The following is a 24,526-nucleotide window of genomic DNA, read 5'->3' as shown; positions in this document are numbered from 1 at the left end:
AGAAAGCAACACGTTGATTAAACCCTTCTCTGGATTATCAGGAAACCGAATGCCAGTTTTGAATCCAGTCAAAAATCGGCACAGCTCCTGATTAGATCTGCACAGGGCTGAAGTTAAGATCTGTGTCTGAACTATGAGAGCAAAAGATGTTTTTAAGAGGGCAGGGGGCCTGTTGGGGGGTGGGTGATAGCCGGGCGGGGGCGATGGAGTAGGATTGTGACGGTGTAGCCCCGTGAGATTCCACACGGGGAATCAGCCCTGCTCTCAGCGTCTCTCTCGTGAGGGGTGCGGCGAGGCCCAGCACTGTAAACAAGGCTGTAAATAATGTATGGGCACTAATGGAATCCCTGCACGCCCATGGCAGATCACTGAGGCTGTTAGCGCTGCCTGGGGGAGATTAAAGAGCTCAGACACAGCCTGATAAAACCTGCAGTCCATTCCAGGTGCAGCTGAATCAATCTTTCAAATGCTTTCTTCTGTGCATTGGAGAGTCTTTGCAAAACAGGAAAATAAAGTATATAATCTGTTTAATTAGGAAAACCATTGGGCAGGGATAAAGTATGCTGTAATAATAATAATAATAATAATAATAATTATTATTATTAATAATATTGTATTAATGAGCACTATAGATTGTCTAGAGGTGTTCCGCTGTAAAAAGGCAATTAAAGAGAATTCAGCTGGAACCAAAAAGGCTAGAGTGTCTAAGTGTAGATATTTATGTGTTTTGTTAAGATGTGGTGAATATTGTGTATAATACATTGCTTTGGGCAGCTATAGTTCAGACAGATCTAATTAATCTAACTTGAGGCACCATGGTGGGTCAGTGTGCCCTGGGTTCAGGTCCTGGGGTGCTGTCTGTGTGGAGTTTGTATGTTCTCCCCATGTTCTCTTGAGTTTTGGCAGGGTGTTTTGGTTTCCTCCCACAATCCTAAGACACACTGGTCTGGATGTGTGCGTGTCGCTGTCTGTGTGTGCCCTGGGGTGGACTGGCTTCCTGTGAAGTGAGTGCCCTGCCTTGCACCTGTCGCTTGCTGGGATAGGCTCTGGCTCCCCTGCAACACTGTATCGAATGTAGTGCTTAGAAAATTAATGGATGACTATCTTAATTGCCCTGTCCTGTACAGTCACCAGCTTCAGTCCTGAGAGGCACATACATTCTCCATTGCTGTCATCACTCCTTGGTTCCCTCTTCTTGATACTGACCCTCAGACTGTGAGCAGCCACAAGTGATTTCCTTAGGAAGACTACAGCTAGTCAAAGCCTAGGCTGAAACCCCAAAACGTGTTGGATTGGTGATGTGGACATACACTGTGCAACTTCTTTAATGAAGCTTCCAGCAAATCCAAACAGGGGAAGCTGTGTACTCAGTATGTATGCGCTCTTCCCATAGAGAAAACAAATGCCATTCAATGGTTTTAATCTTCTCAATTGAGTCAGACTGAGACACATATGGGACACATTTTGTGCTCTATCAGTCATCAGAACTGTGGGTCACAAAGCACTTTTGAACAGCTACAGCTGCGCCAGCATTTGGAAAACGAAGTCTTCCCTGACGAGAATTCTAGTTCTTGTGAGGAGGACAGACGGAGGAGCAGCAAGACTTTGTGCACGAGACAGAGGGAGGGGCGGGCACTCGGGGATCTAGGCAGATGGACTGACCTCTTCGGGTTCGATGAGCTTGAACTCCATGCCACGGCCAGTCCAGGCGATGAAATGGGCATTGCCCGGGTCATCCAGCAGAGCCACGAGAAACTGCCACAGCTGCAGGGAGCCGCGGCGCTGATAGGGGGCGCCCTCACGGAACACGGTCCCTGCCTCCTGTTTCACTTCTCCTGGGGAGAGAGTGGGGGGGGGGGGGGGTGCAGGCGTGAGTGACCCCAAAATAGAAGAGAAGAACGGGGAGCTCAGAATATTTCCAGTGGTCAAACGTCTTTTTAGATGGCTGTGTTTGAGGTCTGCTCTGGAACCGAAATGTTTTAAACGCTCGCGGTGCTTTTACAGTGGGACTGTGGTCAATTATAGTTTCCAACTAGAGCAGTAAATCGTCTTGAGTTTCCAGCCATTTCGGGGGATCAGTTATTGTGTGAGCAGGAAAAAGCCATCAGCGTGGGCAGTGGGAATAATAATTAACCGCAGCTCCACTTCACATAACATGTTAAATCAATGGAAATTATCGCCTAACAGAAAGCCGGCAGAACACCAGCAGAAACTCCCTGACCCTTTTACTCAAAAGTGTCGTCTGATTTTTCAGCTCGTCAAACAGAAACGAAAATATCTGCAAAAACTGTATTCAAGGATGCAATTTAATTATTGTATTTCCCTTTCAAAATCCAAAGTTTCTTTTTGACACCCCTGTTCAATTCCCAGATTTATTATATTTTACTTTAAAAAAAAAGTTGATATTGGTTCTGTAAGCATCTTGGGAGTCTCTATCATTTTTCTACTATATACAAATATAACCATTTGAGTTTATTTTTTTAAACATATGTTCTGCTAGGAAGTGCTAATGTATTGATCTTGTCAGATGCTTCATTGATCTGTATAGTTTGCCTTGTGTAATGGCCTGTTTGGTGCCATCTCTAAATGTACTGGCCCAAGCCCAGAAGAAATATAGGACCCTGTAGACACAGATATCATAAGGTAATACAAGTGTAAAGAGCTTCATACACTATGAAGTTCGAGTAGGTAGCTGCATCAGCATGCAAAGGCTCCAAAGGCAGAAGTAAAGGTTTATTCCTTGCTGAAAAGAAAAGAGACACAATGTTTCAGCTGTGGTACCTTCATCTCTTTTCTCTCTTTTCTTTTCAGCATGGAATAAACCTTTACTCATTCCTTCATACACTATGAATCATATACTGCTTTGTTCCTACGATAAAGTACTGTGCAATGAAATCTGCTTCCTGCTTTCATCATGTTTGATGTGATGTGATCATAACCTCCAGTTTGCAAACGGATCACAGAGAACTTGAAACACGATGTTCTTGCTGCTTGACGACACACCTCGCTGTATTTAGTGTTGACAGAGGACAGGCATGCAAGCACGACTCACCTTCAAACTTCTCTGGGACAACGCGGGAATCATTCTCAAAAGAATAACCTGGAATTCAGGATAGAGAGTGCGTCAGGCTCAGACAAACTGCTGTGTTTAGTTGCTTCATGCACATTTCGAACACTGGCATACGGTTTAAAATGATTAGAGAGGTGGAATGAAACATTTCAAAGTGCATCCCAAAAAGGCCAGGGAGATGTTGGGATATATTGTGAACACCATACAATGTAAATAAAGGGAGTTTCTGTGAAAATTTATACATTAAAGTGGTAAGACCTTATTTAGAATACTGTGTACAGACCTGGTGCCTGTTACAAATAATCATTGCTGTTCTAGAACAGGATTAAAGAACAGTAGCAAAGTTGTTTTGCATGATTATGAAGGAACTAAATCTCATCAGTCTTGAACTTGGGGAGACTAGGAGGGGCATTTGATGCAAATCCCTGAAATTATGAAAGGTGATGAGAAAATCAACCCTGTGGGCCCATTAAAAAACAGACGACTGAGGACAGTAGTGGAAAGTGTGGGAATGTGTATTTAAGACTCAATAAAGGAGACATTTCTTTACACAAACCATTGTGGGTGTGTGAAACAAGCTACCAAGCAGCATGTTCCAAACAGGTTTTTGGTATCCTTCGGGGGGAAAAAAATGGATGAGATGGAAGTGGTGAATAACCTACTTGCATGCGAGGAAAAAAAAACCAACTGCCTCTCAAATGAAAACTTTGCTCATATGATCACAAATTGGTTAAATGGGAAGAATTCTTCAAATGATCAGCTCGGTTACAACAGTATCCCCATATGGATATATGAATATATATTGATATGGAATGGTGTACTGAAAAGTTAATGGAATAGTATCCACTATTATTGAGAGTTCTGGCTGTGCTTTTATTTTGATTTTAAGGATGAAAGCAGGAGATCCATCCATCAACAGGAGTTACTTTTTCTTGGCAGGGACTGCTGCAGCCCCAAACCTATCCCAGTATAACAGGGGACGAGCCAGGACAACCCCTTGGACAGGACACCAGTCCACTGAAAGAGGAACATTTAATGAAAGATCTGTATATATTTTTAATGAACAATAATCTTTTCTTGTACTTTTATTATTCTAACATTAAATTGATACAGAAATGTCAAGGGCTCTGCCATCTGACCCTTCACTGTGTGGACTTTGGACTCTGTTTAAAGCAAATGGAGTTTTCAGTGAATGAGAAATACGCCCCAGATGGGGAGAAACAGAATCAGAAGTTAAAGTATAGACATGAGCTAAAGCTGATTATTGTAGATTTTTCTCCAGAAAAAACAAAACTTTTTTTTTTCCAGCAGTTACATTTACACTGGAATGAGAACAGCCTGAAGAAAAAAAAAAACGCCAGGCGTTTGTGCCACTGCCAGAGGAAATAAAGACACTCTGGGCTTGTTAGTCAGAGACAGCAGGTCCTGAGGGAGTCCAGGCACCGGACCCGATCTGCTCCCACTCCTGCTACAGTTGCCCCAGCGTTGCTGTGGCTCAGCTGTGAGCTTCACCAGGTATCTCCGCCATTTAGACTCATTGCTGTGGGGGATCAGTATAACCCATAGGCCACTGGAGCTTGTCAAACACAACTGGGGACTATTGAGAACACACTCCCATCGGCGAGGAGAGTGCAATCTCCTGCGCTCTGAGCCCACGGTGACTAGAATGTGTGGAGGGCCAACCACATGAAGCTATCTGGTATCCAATGTCGCTGTCCAGGGGGGAATCACTAAAGGTCCTGAAACCATCCTGCCTACATTTTCTACAATCCCTACATTTTCCTAGTTTGTGCTCTGTAAATACAGCCTTTAAAAAAAACATTAGATTCCCTTTCCAGATGAAACCAACAGGTATACATGGAGGTTGAATACCGGGCAGAGTGAGTAGAATAAGTTTCCATCTTTGATTAACTGGTTTCTTGCTGTAGTGGTCATCAGGCTGCCTTTAAATATCACTTCGCAAATTAGTTCTGCTCACCTATTCTCAGATTAACTGTGCACTTTAATTGGCAATCTTCCTATCTTGCTCCTTGAGCAGAGCTAAACTAATCAATTACTGTAGGTCAATGTTAAATGCCTGTCTGCAGTTCAGGATGTAGCCAGGCATGGGTCAGTGCTGCAATTGAGCAGAGTAGATTGGAACCAAATACAAACTGCTGCAGAAGTGCATGAAGCAGCTGGAGGAAATTTGGTTATGGGGAAAAAATGTTTTCTAAAAATTTCCAGAAGCTCTCTCAATACCCTGTGTAAAAGCTGTACAGCATTTTAATCAGTGCAAAACCTAAAAGTACATTTTGACTGCTCTTTTTGCCCACGCAAAATTGCTACCCCAAACTATATGAACCTGTGTTTGGCAACATTGATCACAAAAAAGCCTCCTGAATGTGCAGGGCGCTACATTTAATAAGGTGTTTGATTTCTGGCTAAGTGCCCTGTGAAAAAAAGACATTGCACCAGTGCTGTGACTGGGCTTGTTAATGTGATCTGACACTGGAATCACCACCCCTGCTACTGCAGAGACCCACTCAGGCATTGTGATCAATTTAATTAATAAGAAATCGATACACCGTTTCGGATTAAAAGCTAAATTCGCCTTAAGGAGCAGGTTCTTTTAATACCTGCTTGATTCGTCAATGTCTGGCCTGGCACCCACGGACCTACTGTACCCAGTGGCCTGGCACCCATGGACCTACCCGGTGGCCTGGCACCCAAGAAGCATAAGGAACATGTTGGGACAGAGCCCTGGCTCGTGCACACACCGTGCTTCCCATTTGTGATGTCAGGAGTGCTCAGACTGCTGTCTGGAGTGTCGGAGTTTGCCATGATGTGGAAGGGCTGGAAGCCCAGAGCGTACGGTGTAGTGCTTACCGTCGGCATTGTGCAAGGGTTTTGCATAGCCCTCATTGTGGAGGTACATGGATGGGCAGCCAGGCACATCTGTGGAAATAAATGCAAGCAATGACCTGTGACTGTTGTTGTGCACAGCGCAGTGAAATTTAGAATGCATGAACCTCGACCACTTATGACTGTACTGGCATTTTGCTATATGAAATCATGTGATCATATAGAAGATCCTTATTTTTCCCATTTCCATTGGTGTAACCTCTTTCATCTTGTGAGTTTTACTTGTTATTTTGTAAATTAGAGCTTGTAACAAGTTATTTGCTGATGTTATCTGATCAGATCCTTGTTGGGGCTAAAGAATATCTAACAATTTTGCAAAAGAATATTCTTATCTTTTTGTATTTTGTCAGACACCTTGAATGCACACTGACTTTCTGTTTTTTCTTACAATATTTAACCATATTTTTGCGTTATATACAGTTCAGCACACTGGAAAAGAAGAGTCCAAACAAATGAGCCCTTGGATTATCTTCGTTACCATGCTGAATCGTAAGTGTTTTTTGTCATACTCTTGCTTCATCAAACTATCTTTTTTTTTTCAACTCTTGAAGATGCAGTGCTGTAACAAATACAGTGGCGAAATGTATATACTGCTAAGCAGTGCAGAGTCATTCAGACTCTTTCCTAATGGAGTTATGCTTGAGTAGAAGGACCCATGTTTCTGGATGACTCTGACTCATCTCAGGAGATCTGGTGGCAAAACTATGATTATATGTCACTGAGGAATGTGACATTTTCATTTTGCAGGCATGGTATCATATTCCCATTCTGGGTTCCTTTTAATAATAATTCTGATGGGGTATTTTCTTTAACTAGGAATTAAAGGGGAATTAGTATTATATCCTAATGGAATGTGACCAAAAGGATCATAAATATTGTGATATGAATACTTTATATAAACTGTGTTGAAGCATACCAAGAGACAATAAAAAATGAGTATTGAAGCCAATAGCATTTATTCTAAATTCTTAATGCCTCTAAATGTTTTGTCGCTTAATAGTTGAAAAAAGAGATCTCAAAATGACCTGGTAAATAAAACTCAAGATTTCGAAAAGAAAAAATGGAAAAGGGAACAGAAAAGGAAGAAATTTTGTCCAGAATGAAAAAGGCAGAAAAAAGCACCCTTAAGCAGAAAATGTCCCTTGTCAGGCAACAAACAGCGTTGTCTCTTTTGCTGCGTAATCCGTTTCTTGTCTTTGTTTTCTGTTGTTTTAAAATATTAAAAACATGTTGTCTCAGATAAAGGTTGAAAATTAATTAAATTAGTGCCACGATTCAGCTATTTGAGACTGTTTTCAAATGCCAAATGAATATACTGAACACTGTCTTCTTCTGTACATATGCAATGCTGTGTTAGTATCTCCTGTACTATTCGTCCAGCCTGTCTCTGCACAAGGCTTGCTACAGGCAACTTTTTTTTCCTGTTTTTGTGCTGTAAGTCTAGGTCTCAGATTACTGTGGGCAACGCTCATTTTTCCATTATGATTTCATCTGCCTGCAGAAAGGAAGCTGCTGGTGAAATCGGACACCCAGGAGGAGTCCTGCGGGACGTCTAGTCTTTCCTGTGCCCTCCATTTTCTCAATGAAATTCTTCTGCCTTCTTTCGGGAGAGGGAGGGAGACGGAGAGATGCATTGTGCAAAGAAAAAAAGGCAAGACGTCCGCCATGTGTCAGGGCGTTGAAAGAGTGAGGGAGTAGGGGGAGAAGGTTTGCTTGGGGGAGAAGAGGTCGAAAGAAAACTCAGTCCCTGTTTCAAAGCGCATTAGTCTCTGAGGAGAGACTGGAAAATTAAAGTACAGGCATTGAACCTGTAACCCCTACCTGTTTGAGAGGCACAGTGCACAGACTAACAAGAGCTACTGTACTGACCAGCAGCTGCTTTGACTGTCTTATTCTTTATTGACACTTTAAGAACTTTGGTAAATTTAGAAAAAAAAGATTAAAAAATCCTTTCATACCTGCAGAGTCTCTTACTTCACTGCTGTTGTATTACACCCTGCTGAATGGAAGGTGATGCTTTTAGCTTTTGCTGAATCACTCTTACTATTGACCAAAACTAGTTTTGTCATTCATAAAGCTACAAGAGTTCACTTTCAATGGCTTGATGGTTCTTTCAGCTCCATCAGCATTTCTACAATGAGGATTTTCAGTGACTCCACAGCTCTTAAAATCACCACAGTAAAAGGTTAGAAATGACTGAGCTACAGTGAGTATCAAATAGAATGTTGTGACACTGGGTCTGGCTTCTGTCAGGTCAGTGGGTAATAACATAGCATATGTATCACCAGAGGAACACCCCGCAGGGCTGAGTCTCACTCTACAACCTACTATTTTTAAATGTGTTGGATTCTGGTTTTGTTTTTGTGTGAAAAGAAGCCTGTAATTATTCTAGTTGGCCTTTGCTGTACGTATTCTGTTGTGGATGTATTTAAAGATCTGTGTTACCCAACTTGTTAGACCAAGAAAAAATTCTTCATAGGAGTTTCTGTGCTGGTTTGTACACATTTGTCCAAGCTAATGACCAATGTGGAGTACTTCTCTCTGGCTTTTCATTTGAATGGCCTTGCCCTATAAGAACCTCAATTCATCCACTGTCGGGTTTTTGCTACTGAGTTATTTCAATAACCAAATAACCAATAACCTCAATAACCAAACTAATCCAGATGAAACTTGGATTTATGTACTCCTCTTCAGACAGGAATTGCACAACATGATTTCTGTTTGAAATCTATGTGCACAACTACAAGACAGACTAAACACATAAGCTTTGATTCACATAGTGACAGTGTCTACCTCCCTGCAGACATGTGGACATTTTCGGTTGCAGGATGTGAGCAGCTGATAGCTTCACCCAGCTCCAGACAATATCAAAGTGCAACCAAGACAACAGCTTCTCCAGAACTCACAAGTGCTGGATTGTAATCCCTGTGTGTTTCCCTTGTGCTCTTGTGCTTCTAAGCCACCTGAATCACAGCAAGATTCAGTCTTGTGTTCAAGTTGCAGAGCTCAGGGAAAATGCCTTTGGTAAGTGTTGGCAGTAAAAGTCATAACAGAACATTAATCAAACTGATTTTTTTTACTCCAGAACATTAAGGTAATTTTCTGTGTCTCATGTCAAATGTAAAACTACAATGCTTTCATTTTAAGTTAAGTTCAGTATAACTTTTAAGTTTTAGAGCTTTTCCTATCTTGCTTTAATTGACACTAGTCTATAAAGATCTGCATTGAATTTACTTAATAATTACTCAGCACTTCAAGAGTCTGATGCCTGTGTCTTCCTAAAATTATTTAAGGCCAAGTTCTATGCTAAACATCGTGTATCATAATTATTAGTAATTATATAACATCACTTTATTGGCCATATACAATTTCTTGTATTAGGAATTAGGTACAGCTATGAGAGATACCAGTACATTGGATTGTGGAGGTATGGAACAAGCTACCCTGATCTTTGGACCAAATAGCTACTAACTAGCAAATAGGCTTCTCCTTGCACCTTTCTTATTCTTATACCATATCCTTTCTTTCTCATGCTCTTCTGTGTTTCAGAAGATGACTATGTTCTGTTTAGCATGTTCAGTCACACTTTGGTCCCACGGCGATGGACCACTGCAGTATCCTGTGGGGCACAGCGCCGCTCTGACGGACTCACCAGGCTCATAGGTGTAGTCGGTAGGCTCCTGCTTGATCAGCATGTGAGCGGGTGGATATCTCTGAGGGGCACCCCCAGCCACGTGCCCTGCGCGGTCATACATTGGGTCATGGTATTCCTGCTTGAAGCTCTGCTGCATGTAGGGCAGACAGGGATCAGAGAGCTGGCGCTGGTACCCCCCGCCTGGGGCAGGATGCTGGCGCTGCATGGCTTGGGCAGGTGGGGGGTAAGGGTGGCACATCTCTGCGGAAGGCTGCGTGTATCTGGAGCTACTCAGAAAGACAAAGGTCGCCATGTTAGTGAAAGGATGTTTGATCTAGAGGGTTCCCCAATTCCTTAATTAGACTATGCGTTTCTGTCTTTGATTGGCAAAATGTCGCGCATTCCATGGCACTTCAGAATTCATGAGTGATGAGAAGAACACTCGATATTCACCATCTGACTAGTGTAGCTATCATGCATTCATCTACATCCACTGTATCGCAGCTGGGTTCTATTTTAAACTTAAGACACACTACATTGGAAAAGAGAACAACAAAATAACACACTGATTTATTTCCACAATAGCTAAAGGGCTGTGGAAGCCCAAGTATGAAACTGAGAATGCGCTAGAGCTTTTTACCATTGTTAATCCAGTGGTCCTAGAATGCATGGTCTGATAAAAGACTTCTACCCTTTGCAAAAAAAACAAACCTCATTGCTGGAAAGCAGTCTCAAGAAGGGTGTCAAAAGACCCCACAAGGACTACTGCAACTCTCTTTGACTTCAGGGCTTCAGCTGAGTTCCGTTACCTGTGATCCATTGAGTAGCCATGGCCAGGAACTGGCTGGGCAGTGGTGGTGGGGTTCATGTATCCTGTATCGGGCTGAGGGGTGATGGTTGGTTTGGGGGAGTAATGATGCATAGGAGACATGGGAGTCCCAGGATTGGAGCTCTTGAGCCCTGCTGCTCTCTTCTGCTCACAGGCACTGGGAAGAGACGCATAGCACACAGCTATTGACTGTGGACGACACTGAGTTTTCCTTTCTTTCAGAACAAATAGTGTGTATACAAGAGACGGTGGTCCATGACGTCCCATCATCGTCTCTGCTAAAGCTGCCGATTGCTACTCTACCGATCTAGTGTTACAAAAAGAATTGTTGAACGTGGAGACAAGGCTATGCTTTGACCCAAACCCAGCCAGCACTGGTTAATGGGCTTCTGTAGCACTCAATTGGTTCCCCACCTGCCGTTGTCCCAGAAAGGTGTTTGGGAAACAGAATGGATTGCACAAAAGACACAACAGGACACAGATGGACAACTGTTCAACTAAGCAGTGTAGCGATTAATTTAGAGCCCCAAAACATTTTATTTACTCATTTAGATATATTAAGTTATTAAGATCAAGGGTGGAACAAAAACCTGAAGAGTCCCAAGGCATTTGATGACTGGAAATGGCCATCTCCTCAACAGAGCAAGAGAAACCTACCTCGACACTTCAGTTTTTTTTCACACAACTCAAGCTGCACATGGAAATAAAGTTCTAGCTTCACACTGTCAGATTGTGGAGTTATCTCATATCCAGATATCTTTCAGAAACGCTGCTGGTGGTAAAAAGGCTCAAGTACTTTTACAGTAAAAAAGACAATGTATCTTCACGTCATGTCAGCATTTCAAACTCAAGGTGAATACAGGTTTAACAGATGTTCCATGATTGGTTGCATAATATGGAGTATTAGGGACATCAGGGTGCTCATAGGGATGCTCACCTGGCGTAAAGGCACTGCTCCCCATTGGAATAGGTGAAAGCCTGCTTGTGACTGCAGGACTGGCTGGGATCTGATCCAGGACTCTGGGGCTCCTTTTTAATCTTGACGGGGGGGCTGTGGAATGCTACTGGATGCAGGAGAGAAGAGAACACTGTCGGCTGCCATCTGTCGATACCCTGCCTGAGTGTCGGTCGTAGTACGGATCCACATCCCCTTATTTTTGGAAATCAAACATCGGTAAAGATGTTGCAGTGGGAGTATGAAGAAGGAGTGAAAACCCCTTCTCCAACTCAAAATTGACCTTGTTATTGTTTAAAGCCAAGTTAATGGGAGCAATTCTTTGACTAACAAGACCCTTTAAGTTAAAACACAGAATAGAGAGGGCCGAGGCACACAGAAGACTCCTTCCAATTTGACTTCGGTCAGTGGGAACTGGCTGAAGCTTCGGACTGGCAGAGCAGAAGCCATTTTTATAAGGAGGCAAAGCTTTAATTGAATGCAGTGCTCTCTGCATGGCAGAATTCCAGCCAAAGCTTCACTGCACCAAAAAAACAAGCATCAAAGTTCATTTTGTCTCGATGACATGCATGGAGATACATACACTCCTCCTCCAAAGAAAGGATTTCCCTCTAGGCAATGAACCCCATGTCAAGAAGGAGAGGGGCAGGAGAGCCAGCAGCCCCCAGTCCACAGTCTGTTTTCCTTCTCACAGACACAACAGGACCCACTCCCCCAGCATGTCTCCAGCAGACAAGCTCGCCTTGCCCTGCAGATATTAGCTGTCTTAATCTGCAGCTGCTGCCCAGACATTTCACTGTGTTAAGGTAACATTTCCTTTTACAGTTTGGGTGACCACAAACCAGCTTTTATGGGTCTACTTAATCTATCACCTGTTCAACACACCCCAAATAATACATTTTAATCGGATACTTTTGAATTTGTAGATTGCATTAAGTGTTCTCATTATCTGAAACTTCTGATGTTAGATTCCTTTATGTTATTTTAATCTGTTCTACAGTGTTTGGCACTAGCTGATAGAAAAGGAGTTTCATAAATTGAGAGCTGGAAGGACTGAATTGATGGGTGGTACATGGATTTTGTAGACATGCCTCCATTTCTTAAGAGGGATGTGAAGAAAACAGCTGCATATTCCTTCTGTCTTGGGTCCCAGCATGTAAAGTACAAGTGTGCCCAAATTTGCTGGGTTTAATTTTGTTCACTGATTGATTTTGGGGTAAAAATCATTAATTCTAGAATAACTTCATTGGCAGGATCGCAATGTTCGAAAAACAAATCCCTCTGGCACAAATAAGCAACATTGCAGTAATGATTTTAAGCTGTTAAACATTTTGATTTCTTTTGTTAAAGCTAGAAAACCATTCTGGAAGCATTGACATAAACTGCTTTAAATTTTCTGTAGCAGTTGTGAAGGAATCTTGGGAGGTTATACGACTCTTTGTTGTTTTCACTTGTCTTTTCAGTTACAATCAAAACTAAAGGCTTTATAATTGCACCTTATTGTGAGGCTCCTAAAATGCCCACTCAAGTCCCGGGATATCCTGAATGAGTGGAAAAGGCTTACACTGAGGATGCAAATATTTTGCAGACACAACCCTAAGTAAAAAATAATTTATTGGGGTCTTAAGAAGAAAGGCAGGCTCTTTTTTCAGGTTTACCCAAAGTTGCAAGCAGCATGTTCACCTGAGTTTTGAGACAATGGTAGTTGATTTCCCTCATCAGGCATATAACGTGCTTATTTGTGTTGATTATGGCTGACTGGGTACAGGCCTGACAGATCACGCAGAGCTGATGTTTGAGGAATCATAATTACTGCTTTAATTCCCAAACGGGATGCCAATGGTATTAAAGTGCTCTCCCACGATGCGTCAAGAAGCGCCATGGCCAAGAAACATAGTCTGTTCCTTTTTTTTCCTCCTTGCCTTGCGAAAGCGTCCCAGGGAGGAAACGTTGGCTTCAGAGAAAGATTAAAAGGATTAGGAAACATTCTAGTTAGATGTTTGGGAGGCAAAGATTAAAGGACACTTCTCCTGGCCCAGAATCCATCATAAAAAAAGCAGGGCTTAACGAGATTCTTGGTTACATACTGCCATGTCACAGTGAAGGACGAGGGCAGGTACTGTCTGGGAAAGGATTTCCAAGCCCAACCTCTGCTGCTCACGGGGCCTGGAAATGTAAATTCACAGCTCTTTCTGCACAGCATCGGTATCAAACCATGCACTTTTGAACGAGCTCAGATGAAGTGGAGATGGGTTTCTGCTCAACTGTGACTTTAGAATGGTTGGTTTAGACTTAAAAATGAAGTTTTCATTTTCTTTCAGAATTCTGAATGTGCTTTTTCCATCTCATTTCAGAAGGCTGAGGTGTGTTGAAGAGGTAGGATCTTGCCATGTTTTTATTTCAATCAAAAATGCTGCAGTGATGGGCTGCTTATGGGCTAGGGGCTTAATTATATACCGTCTCAACAGTGCCCTCAGTTGGAGGACAAGTAGAAAGTAGAACGTCCATATCACTTGAGTTAGAAAAGTTGCAAAACAGCAAATATTCTAATACAATTAGCGGTTTCTTACTAATGAGTTCATTGGTGCAGTACTGCAGGCACAAGAACAGAGATCATCACCGTCTCTTTATATCTCCAGAACTGAGGAGTCCTGATCAAATCCCTCATGTCCAGTCTGGACCACCACAGAGCAGGACAGGGAATCAGTAAAGCATAACTTATTAATGTCACTGCAGGTCATTAATAACCTTTTATAGTGCCATTCTATCACATGGTATTAAAACAAATGATGATGATGTCAGGCAGCACTGTGGCGCAGTGGCTAGCATTGCTACCTGGGTTCTGGGTTCAGCTGTGGACCTGGGGTTCTACTGTAGTGTTTCTGTGTCTAAATGTGCCCTGTGATGGACTGGTGTCCCATCCAGGGTGTACCTGCCTTGCGTACGTTGCTTACCGGGATAGGCTTGGTTTCCCCCGTGACCTTGAATTGGAAAAAGATGTAAGGGAAATGGATAGGTGGATAGATGGATAAGGATGTCCATGGGAAAAAAACATTCAGTATCTTGTCCATGAGTCCTAGACACTCTATGAGCAACACACAGATTTCTGCGCAGTTAATCAGTCATGTTGTTTTTTCTGCTGAGATCCATCTCACTAAACCCAGAACAGAGCTGACTGGAGCATGGGTGAAGGCCTGCCACTCAGCGGCAGTTAGCAGGAGTTGGCCTCTTACTTTCCCTGATCATCTTCTATAGCAAAATGTCCGATTAAATCCGCTGCTGGCATCAAATCTAGATGCCGTGAAAATGGTTTGATCGGATTAGGGATTTGCTGCGAGTGGGAATAGCAATGAACTGAAGAAGTGCTATTGCTATGACCTTGAGAATAGCCAAATGATGACTAGACTAGAAGTAGAAGCAGAGCTTGTGGGAAAAAAAAACAGCTCACCTTTTCAATACAAAATATGTGGGAAGGTTGCATTACAAAAAAGCTTTAATGTTAAATGAATTGGGAAGCCAACGCTACTACAAACACCTTGGAGACTATACATTTCAGAGAGCAGAGCTTTGACTTCCTAATGGAAATCACTCTTTATAAAGCACAGTGATTCTTTATTGTCTCCTTAACAACCCTGTTTTTTCTGTCAAGTGACCTTAATCTGTGTTCTCATTAACCTTCATTTTTAAATTATTTAACCACTTCACAATAATGTTCTCTCTTCTTGGAAGAAGAGGTCAGGAACTCACACACATAATGTTTTAAACTCCTCTCCTCTGTGTTTAGATCGCAAGGGTGGGTTTTATACACAAACATGATGTCACAGGAGGGTCAAATAGGTCATTCGTTTCCTGCATTCTTTTAATTAAAAAGTTATGATGCATATGTACTCTTCTGGGAGGTGCAAAGGGCCGAAGAATTTGTTATTCTACCACATCTCCCCAGTATTTCTCCTTTTATAATCACAAGCACAGATTAATAACATTGAGTCCTGTTAGAGCTATATTATGAATGCAGCAAAGAACAACAATAATGTTAACTTCAAGGCACACCTGACAATGTGTAAATTATATTTGATTGATCAGTGTGCAGGATAGGCTACTGCAACTATTGTTTGCCTTGAATTCTTGTGATCAGCATGTTGAGCATTATGATAATTGGAAATTAAACATTTTTAAATGACAAGATGGCTTCCTTCTCGCCAAAACTAGGCTGTAATAATAGTAGGAAAGACTGCTGCGGTCTTTGAGTGAATTGTTCAGGTTCCAAACAAGCCTCATAACTTGTAATCATTGCATTGCCTGGGTCTAATTGTCTGAGTCTTTTGCATATATTTTAATACCTTGTGAGCCGCGCAAGTGGAATTCACTGTTGGTTCAGGTAAACTCAGGTCAGCATGAAGGCCACCATTTACTGGTCCGACAAAGAAAGTCAAAGAAAAGATCAGCAAGCCCAGAGAGGGAGGCTATTTGCATATGTAAATAGCATTTGTGATGCGCTGAAGGGGGACAGTCGAGTCATGGCTGATTGCTTTAGGAAGTGGAGAAGCCTTTGTGAGAGCCACACATCGTCACCACTAATGAGCACAGCAAACAGGCCGCTGAGCTCCGGCCCATTGTCCCAGCTGAAACAAAGTGTGTCCTCAGTCTGCAGTAAACAGAGGCCTTTTGACATTCCCAACACCGGCTTTCAGCAGAGCCAATGAGCCTGAAACTCTCACACAAAACTGTGATGGCTTTGACACCAAGGGGACTGGAAAACCAGTCGTACCCCCCCCAACACTCTGCCCTTATTAAATGGGACTATTCTGCTTTATCCTAAATGCAAAAACTCTTGATACAAAATGTTGCTCACCTCCGAGCTGCCCGCTCAACAGCCTGTGGTTTCACATGGTTCAAGCTACTCTCCAGGCCTCTGCTCCCTGCCTCACACACGCGGCCTTCATAAGCACAGTGCAAGGCTGTTCTTTCCCAAAGGTAGGAGGACCTTTATAAACATGTACCTGCAGGAATGCTTAACTTCTGCAACAAACAGCTTTCGGTTATTGAGATATTGAAAAGTGTGCACCTTTCTCCTTTCAGATACTGTTGAGAAGATCTAATTTAAAGGGACAGGACTGCTGGCCCAAACCTTGCTCGGCCCATAGAGGGGACCACTCTTGCACCATGATAAAACAAGGTTCTCCTTCTGATTGATTTGGCTGACGCTTGTATCCAGGGCCTCTTATGTTTGTCCCATTAATATAGCTGACTATTTTACTGGAATAATTCACTGGAAGTATCTTGCTCAAGGGTTAAACAGCTGTATCTCACCTGGGATTTGAGCCCTCAGCCTTCCAGTTACCACTCCAGCACCCTAAGCCTTGCTCCACACTGGGAGAAATTGCCCAGTTTTCTCTTTGTTTAGTGCAGAGGAGCCACGCTACAGTAATAATGGCATTTACAATCCAATGCAACCTGAACTTCTGAACTAAAAGCCACATTACAATGGAGTATAATTACAGAATTAAAACTGACGCAGCACATTAACTTCACTGAAACCAAAGTACTGTACAGTGCAACCAGGAAATATTTACAGAATCATGCTCTGACCTCTAGCACCAATCTGTAAAGCCTTGGGTGAAGTTTGACCTGACCAAGCATGCTGGGATATATGACAGTGGCCATATGGCATTATTACATGGTCTCCCTTATCAGCTGTGTATTTGCTCTTGGTGTAGTACAGCCAAGATGACTGCCACAGTCTTTTATATCCATGCTCCAGAGTTCTTGGGGCTTGAGTCATCACTGAGCTCTATTGACAGAAGACGTGTATTGAGGATCTGTTATTTCAGGTTTAATGGTGCAGACCCAATATTTTGTTCTAAGAGGGCAGTACACCTTTTGAACCTGTAACATCACACTTTGTTTTAGTCAGCCTGGGTGTTCTAGAAAACGTTTTATAATATATAAGAATGGACTTCAACAGCACAGATGTTATTAATTAGACAGCATCTTTGCTTCAAGACTATGTCAATAAATACCCAAACAAAAATGTGCTTATTTGAGAACTCAAAAGGTAAGTATTATAGAAATTGCCTTTACATGAATATACTGTTTAAGGGAGTAGCATTCAATATGGATAAAACATTTTAGCTGAGACTGAATACATTACAAAAGACCTCCAGGTTGAAACCAACAGTAACTTAAACAGTCACAACAGGAGTAAGAAAATAGGAATAAGAGAACAGAAGTGATTCATATTTAGACTAATAATAAAATATATACATCATTTGTAACAGTGGGAAGAACACCGCGTTAAGGAAAATATTAAAATCTAGGTGAAATACTGTTAATTTTCCAAAAAATATAAAAATAATCAACAAACCGATGAACTGTTGTTGAAGCAGATACCCTGGCTTTCAAGACTGGATGAGATCAATCATATTATTGAAGCACAGCAAAATCAAGTTGATCAATCAACACAATTATACTGTTCTCCAGTATAACAAGCTCTTTTCCATTTTGTGCCTCACATTCTGTGGGCTTGTGTAACTTTCGGCTCTTTTTGGACCCATTTAGATTTACTTTTGGGCTGAAAGCACAAAGCTCGTGAAAGCCTGTGCTGTACGGCACCAGTACGGAGTTGTTGTGAATGATACTGCAAATACTTTTGAACAGTCTGCATTTTGGGTTAATTCAAATCAAATCAATTTTATTTAAGAAATTAATATCACACAGGGAAAAACAAGTAGTAGGGGTGCAAACTGAGAACTTGGCGTGAAAACAAGAGGAGATTTTAACTACTGACTCTATTGTCTATTGATACAACCAGTGGGTTGTCAATAAAGCAAACAGACAAGCCAATTATGTCACAAAAGCTTAAAAGGTTAAAGGGGGGATATTGATCTTCAACATCTCCACTTGACAGTCTTTTAACAAGGCAGGACATCCCACTCGCTCTCAGTTTGCGGAGGAAGTGACTCATTCCAGAAACTGTAATAACATGGTGAGCAGTTCTAAGAAAAAATTGCTATGGAAAGAAAACAACAACAATAACATAAAAAAGTGTGGCGCGCATCGCAGAACTATTTTCACACCCAAACAGAATAAAAGAAGAATTTCCCGTAGATGAAATTGGTTTCTAGTTTCCATCTTTTTAAGTCTCAGAGTTTACATAATAGGATTTGAAAGAAATGCACGCCAGATCCTAAACTTCGTCACTTTTTTTTTATCTAGGAGTGACACACCTCAAAAGATGTGAGTGTACAAACTATACACTGAGGCTCACACCTGAAGAAGGCTTCACAGCCGAAACGTCGTGTGTTCTCTCTTCTCTTTCCAGCATGGAATAAACCTATCACTTGTTCCTCTGCAGACTACGCATGTCGACGCAGCTGCCCCTCTGACGTTTTTAAAAAGACAACTTTTTTTACCTCTTGGAGGTTGAGTTGCAGAAAAATCAAATGATTATAAAAAACAAAATAGAATTTACATAAGAATGAAGGGCCATCTATTTTGATTTTGTTGCCGAAATAATCTAATTTTTTTCTTTGCAATTACATCTGGAAGGGAAGACTTAAAACATGTGCAGAACACGTGCACTAGAGGTCACAGACCATAGAAACAGAGCAGGAATGAAAGAAAGAGAGAGAGAGAGACATATGTTATATCTCTCAAGATAGCTTGCAGGAAAAGCTGATTGTAATTCCACCTGGACATTATTTCTTTTTGTGTCTTTGAATGGGAGAAAGCTGCTTTTACAGGTACATGTACTAGGTGATTGTATCACCCTCATTTGGACTCACTCCATGTGTCACTTTCATTTTTATAGCAGATAGCATGGGCATGTGTATGGAGTCATGCTTTGGGCCTCGGAAGAGCAAGCTCACGATCCAAAGGATAGGTTAAAGCCGACATTTGAGCTCATTCTGGGAGCTGTCAACGAGAGCACCTCCCAAGAGAACTCACACCCAGTGTCACAGATTCTGGACAAAAGCCACAGTGTTGTCATAACTGTCCAAGAAAAAAAAACTGTCCTGATTTTCGCTTATTATTTGTCAGCTCTCATTGCGCAGCAATATTTAAGGAGCCAGTTAATTCAAAAAACACTAAACATATCCAAAAAGGGGAACCTTAGACAACAACTTTTATTTCTGTTCCTCATTTTGTTGCACCCTCATAATAATGCCTCTTTTCCTTGCTGTGTGTAAAATACTGGAACTCTGCCCAAAATACACTGACTGGTTAGAATCTTTGCCTTGTGTTTCCCTCTGACATCTCCGTCTTCATTGACGTTGACCGAAAACCGAGAGCAAATTGTTTTTCTCCCGTTCAGTGACCTTTTACAGCCAGGTTGCCATGTTATCCAATTGTCAATTAAAAACCCTTTTCCAAATTCAGAAAAAAACGAACCAGCTAACTCCACAGGCTTTGCATTTTAGCAGATATTATAACCCACCCTGCGTCAGGATATCCATAACCGTCCTTCAGATGGCATTGAAAAGACACTGTTGGGCCATTCTGAAAATAAAAACAAACCAGAAACAAGGTATCCAATCCGACAGAAAGCAGCTGTGTACTCAGGGTCAGAGGGTGCTGGCACTGTTTCTCTCAGATGGCTTATCTTCACAATATCTTGCTCGATAAGGCAGACAACAGAATGGCAATAGCATTGCGGACCTTAGCAAACAAACTCTGGAAACAAACTGATGTGACCTGTTGACGCAGTCTCTGACACATTTATCTCCTGTAGCTTGTATCCCACGTCACAGGCTGGTCGTTTTCTTCATGCCCGAGCAAAGGTTTGGCTGCAGCTGTGTTTGCAATCGGCTCCTTTAAGGGCCTGACTGAGGGTGAACTTGAATGCACTTGACAGTTCGAGAAATGGTAACTCATTCGAATGGGGAAGTGTTAAACTGCTCGGACACTGAACTGGAAAAAACCCTGATGGGGAACTTCATTTTGTAAAGGGAACTTTAACTCAAGATCTGCCGCCTGAGAATGAAATGAAATGTCTATCAGTAGGGCAACAACTGTCATGCTGTTGGCGTTGCTAAACTAACAGAAGGAAGGAAACAGCTAGTGTGCAGCAAGGGAACATTTTGTTCCTCAGTATAGGGAGTCGCTGTCCCAGGTTAAACACAGGACATGCAATGCTGGATTGGACAGAGCAGCAAATGTAGAGTGGGAAAGGAAAGAACGTTTTTTTCTAAACACCACTGAGTTTTAAAAAGTTATCTGTGTCATCTAGTAGAATGGGTTGTTCTTCATTTTGTGCTTTAAATTTTGTGCACATGTGGAATTCTCTGCCCTTTTTCTTGGACTTCATTATTTTACTTTATATAAGATGTTCAGCGGGTAGGTGTATTGCTGTAACACAATGTTTTGCTCAATGGTCTTCAAAGTGCTTTACAACATTAAGTAGCCTCCCTGACTTTGCCAAGCTCCTTTGAAACTCATTTCCTTTTTCTATAATTTAAGGCATGATTAATAACAATGAAAGCAGAAATGGCAAAAACACAAACACACGCACACAAAGCGCACATATTAAGATAATTAAAATACCAAGGAAAACAGCGATGATATGAATACTGCTTAAAAGTATTAAGCTCATCCAGCAGATGTTGATCAGAGAACAGGCAGTAGTTTGTGCTAGGAAACTTCATGTTCCTTTTCAATGGCCTCACTAGAATAAAATTCAAATAAAATACAGATCAATCAAGAGTTCTTAGAGATGGCATCAAATTATTCATTCGCAAGGACAATGGAAAGCAAAGTAGGGTGTAATTAATCTTCTGTAATATTGACTCTCTTCAAGATCCTTGAGACCCCTAATATAGCTTTTCCCTCTTAATGTTTAATGCTGGGATCGATTTCCTGGCTTCGACTGAAATTATATAATGTGGTCCCCAATGTGCTGATGTACCCAGAGGAAAGACACTGAAACTTTACAGTCTGCTACACCACCCCCTTACTTTCTTCCTTTTTCCCTAGTCCCCATATCCCTTTGTATGTGCAAGGGTGCCTTTTCACAAAACAAACTCAAAACCACGTTCCCCCTCCCCCTCTCACTCTCCTCCACTGACAGACCTCAGATTCCATTCCTGCTGTCATTAGCGCTCCTTGCTGCAATGAACTCTTTCTTTCTGCCTTTCCATGTCAGCAGAGCAAACAGTACTTGATAAACATCCCAGAGAGCAGTGCTTATTATCTGCAGATGTGAACCGGGCCTGACGTTCAAACGGCTCAAATGACACTTGACACACGAGGAAACAGACGTCACTAAGCCCGAAAATATTAATAACAGAGGCTTTAGATCTGCTACAACACCGGCAAGAAGAATCACAACGTATTTCTTATTAGTTACTATTTTTTTCCCCCGCTGGTGGCGCGAGCATGCATATTCTATGTTCTCAACGACGCAGCATAGAAAAAAAATCCTCACTCTGACAGGAAAATTTAAGAGAAGACTTCCCTTGCTGGTTTGTATTAAGCACAGTCCACCCTCCGGCCTCCCCCTCTCCTGCCCCTACCCTGCCATCCTTCCCCTGTAATAAAACACACACTGCTGTTCATTCACTCCGTTGCAGCAAGGCCCACAGATTAATGAATGGAGATTCCCTTCCTGAGACTAAGGGGCTGTTTCAGCCAGTCCTTCACAACCAGCTCATTCATAAAAACCCAGCCTTGTCGAGCCCTGTTGCTGAGGCACGGGTCGCAGAAGGAAGTACAGAGCGCACGTGTGTTTGGAAAAGCATAGCACAACCTGCATGCCTGCCAACTCACTGCAGCCCTTTTTATATATTGTGTTGACGCCTTTTATTTTCATTTTCTTACCGTGAAAGGATGGTGTGTGTGCATGCCTACAGTAGACCAAGTGTATTCTGTTACTACGGTATGTATTAAAGAAAGCCTGTTGTATTTGGAGTCCTTGTGAGTGGAGGAGAAACAGCAGTTTTCTGCACAGCAGAAGCAAACATTCGGGAAAACAGTGCTCTGAAGCGATTAATGGAGTAGATTTTAATGGTCTGTTTTTATTTCTATCATACTAGTGAATGTGTGTGTTTCTAGGCTGTATGTTTCCGAGAGCTAAGTGCTGGCATGTGCCATCCAGTTATCAGCTCTGCGTCTTTGAAGTGTAATAAATACACAAAAGCTGAACAGTAGTATTGCTTTTTCTGCCCTAGCAGAGAATGATTCAATTTTGCCTTGATGTGTACTGGAATAGTTGAGCGAGTGCCCTGGGGGAGTACAGGGAGTCGCGGTAAAGTATAAAGAAAGCTAATAAATCAGAGCTTGAGAGCAGATCTGCAGTGTGTACAGCAGTGTAGGAAATATGACGGCCTCTTACACAGCCCACAGATGTCCATTCTGAACGCTGCTTTCACGGTAATGCTTCCAGCCTGTGTTGTAAAGCTAAATTTACAGCCACAGCTTCCTATATGATTACTATGAGGCTGAGCACAAAGCAGTCACCCACACACAGAAACTTTGGATTAACTTGTGACTTGGAACACAGGGCTTGAGCCAGGGACGGAGGAGGAGAAGAAAAAGACGAAAAATACCCAGCACCTTATCGTAACACGCAGCAGAATAGCAGACAAAAGAGCCTTTTGAGTTGTGCCAGGTCCGTTTTTAAACGCTGGAAAATGAACAGTAGGGTGTTCAACAGACTGGATAGGGATCTAACTAGCAGCGGTGCTCAATTGTAAACAGTGACAGACATGCTTTGTTGGTTTATTATTGTTTTCTAAAAGAGGAAGTCTGACACTGCTAGTTGGCCACTCAGGCGCTGAAAGTAGATTGCTGAGGATTCCTACGGAATGAACTCCACATGCTTCCTCACAAAAAGATCTCGATTCCAAATATTGTGTAGCTTCTGCTTGAAACAGACGGATATCTTCTCAAAACATCAGAAATGAATAAGAATAATAGCAACGTCAGTCACATATAAAGTAAACAGGGACTTCCAACGTGTTTAAACAGTCCCCACTTGTCCGAGAACTTGACAGATAGTCTTTGTGATGTAGCCTGCAGTAATCCTGATCCACTTTGTGCAAAAACAGTCCCCCCCAGGAACCACTCAGCACGAGACACTACTAACATTTAAACTCCTGTTCAGCAGCCATATTGGCCTTTCTGACTACACCTGTGCCACAAGACTGCTTTATAGTTTAAACATCTTTGCTCCCCTTTGCCTCTGGTGGTTGGGGGTGCACATGAAAGAAATTTGAATTAATCCCTGTATCAGTTCCAGGAGTCCCAAAGACAGGATGGTACATGTTGGTCTTAAAGGAGTTTGTAACAGAAGTTCCAGGGGAAGGTTAGATCCTAATCTCACACACTTCCTCTCGGCTACGTATACAAGTCTCACACACAGGCCTTCCCCTTGTGTATCTCTCTCGTATCCTTCCCACCCCCCAGCTATGCTCTTACAGCAATTCTCATAAGATAATTCCTCATAAGAGTGACACGGGACCCTCAGGGCTAGCCTGCCAGTAGTAGTAGTGTTAATAATAGTAATAATAGTACTACTACTACTAAGAATAATAATTCATTCACTTATTAACACTTATATAGTGCTTTTATGGACACTCCACTCAAAGCTCTATACAGGTCATGGGGACTCCCCTCTACCACCACCAGTGTGCAGCCTCACCTGGATGATGCAACTGCATCATCAGTGCACCAGTACGCTCCCCACACACCAGCTCTCAGTGTGGAGGAGAACAGAGTGACGAAGCCAGTTCAGAGATGGGGATTATTAAATGACCATGGGAAGCAAAGGCCAGTGTCTGGCCATGACACTAGGGTAACTCCTCGACTCTTTTCGAGAAACGCCCAGAGATTTTTAATGTCCACAGAGAACCAGGACCTCAGTTTTATGTCTCATCCCAAAGAACAACGCTTTTTACAGAATAATGTCCCTGTCACTATACCGGGGCATTAGAAGCCACATAGGCCGCAGGGAGAGCGCCTCCTACTGGCCCCACTAATACCTCTTCCTGCACCAACCTGTGCTTTCCCAGGAGGTCTCCCATCCAGGTACTGGCCAGGCTCACACCTGCAGAGCTTCAGTGGGCTGCCAGTTGGGAGCTACAGGGTGATAGAGCTGCTGGTTGTTCCCTCAGCTACATGAGTCATGGAAAGTACTCT

General features: G+C 42.3%; 1 protein-coding gene across 2 annotated transcripts in view; it reads right to left on the bottom strand.

Annotated features, from left to right (window-relative positions):
* The window catches only part of etv4 (ETS variant transcription factor 4), a 40,335-nt gene that overhangs the window by 2,410 nt on the left and 13,399 nt on the right, over window positions 1–24,526 (bottom strand). The window contains exons 5-10 of one of the 2 annotated variants that reach the window (XM_088906112.1): window positions 11,375–11,501; window positions 10,418–10,594; window positions 9,627–9,895; window positions 5,939–6,007; window positions 3,053–3,100; window positions 1,663–1,835 (exon numbers count right to left, since the gene is read on the bottom strand). In XM_088906112.1, coding sequence (XP_088762238.1) covers window positions 1,663–1,835; window positions 3,053–3,100; window positions 5,939–6,007; window positions 9,627–9,895; window positions 10,418–10,594; window positions 11,375–11,501 — 863 coding nt within the window. The remainder of the gene's footprint in view (window positions 1–1,662; window positions 1,836–3,052; window positions 3,101–5,938; window positions 6,008–9,626; window positions 9,896–10,417; window positions 10,595–11,374; window positions 11,502–24,526) is intronic. The other variant, XM_088906111.1, reaches the window with a different exon arrangement.

Source organism: Atractosteus spatula, chromosome 26, assembly GCF_055471065.1.
Source record: "Atractosteus spatula isolate fAtrSpa1 chromosome 26, fAtrSpa1.hap1, whole genome shotgun sequence".
NCBI classification, from domain to species: Eukaryota; Metazoa; Chordata; class Actinopteri; order Semionotiformes; family Lepisosteidae; genus Atractosteus; species Atractosteus spatula.
Note: the sequence above shows the minus strand (reverse complement) of the source record. Positions and strands in the feature narration are given on the sequence as shown.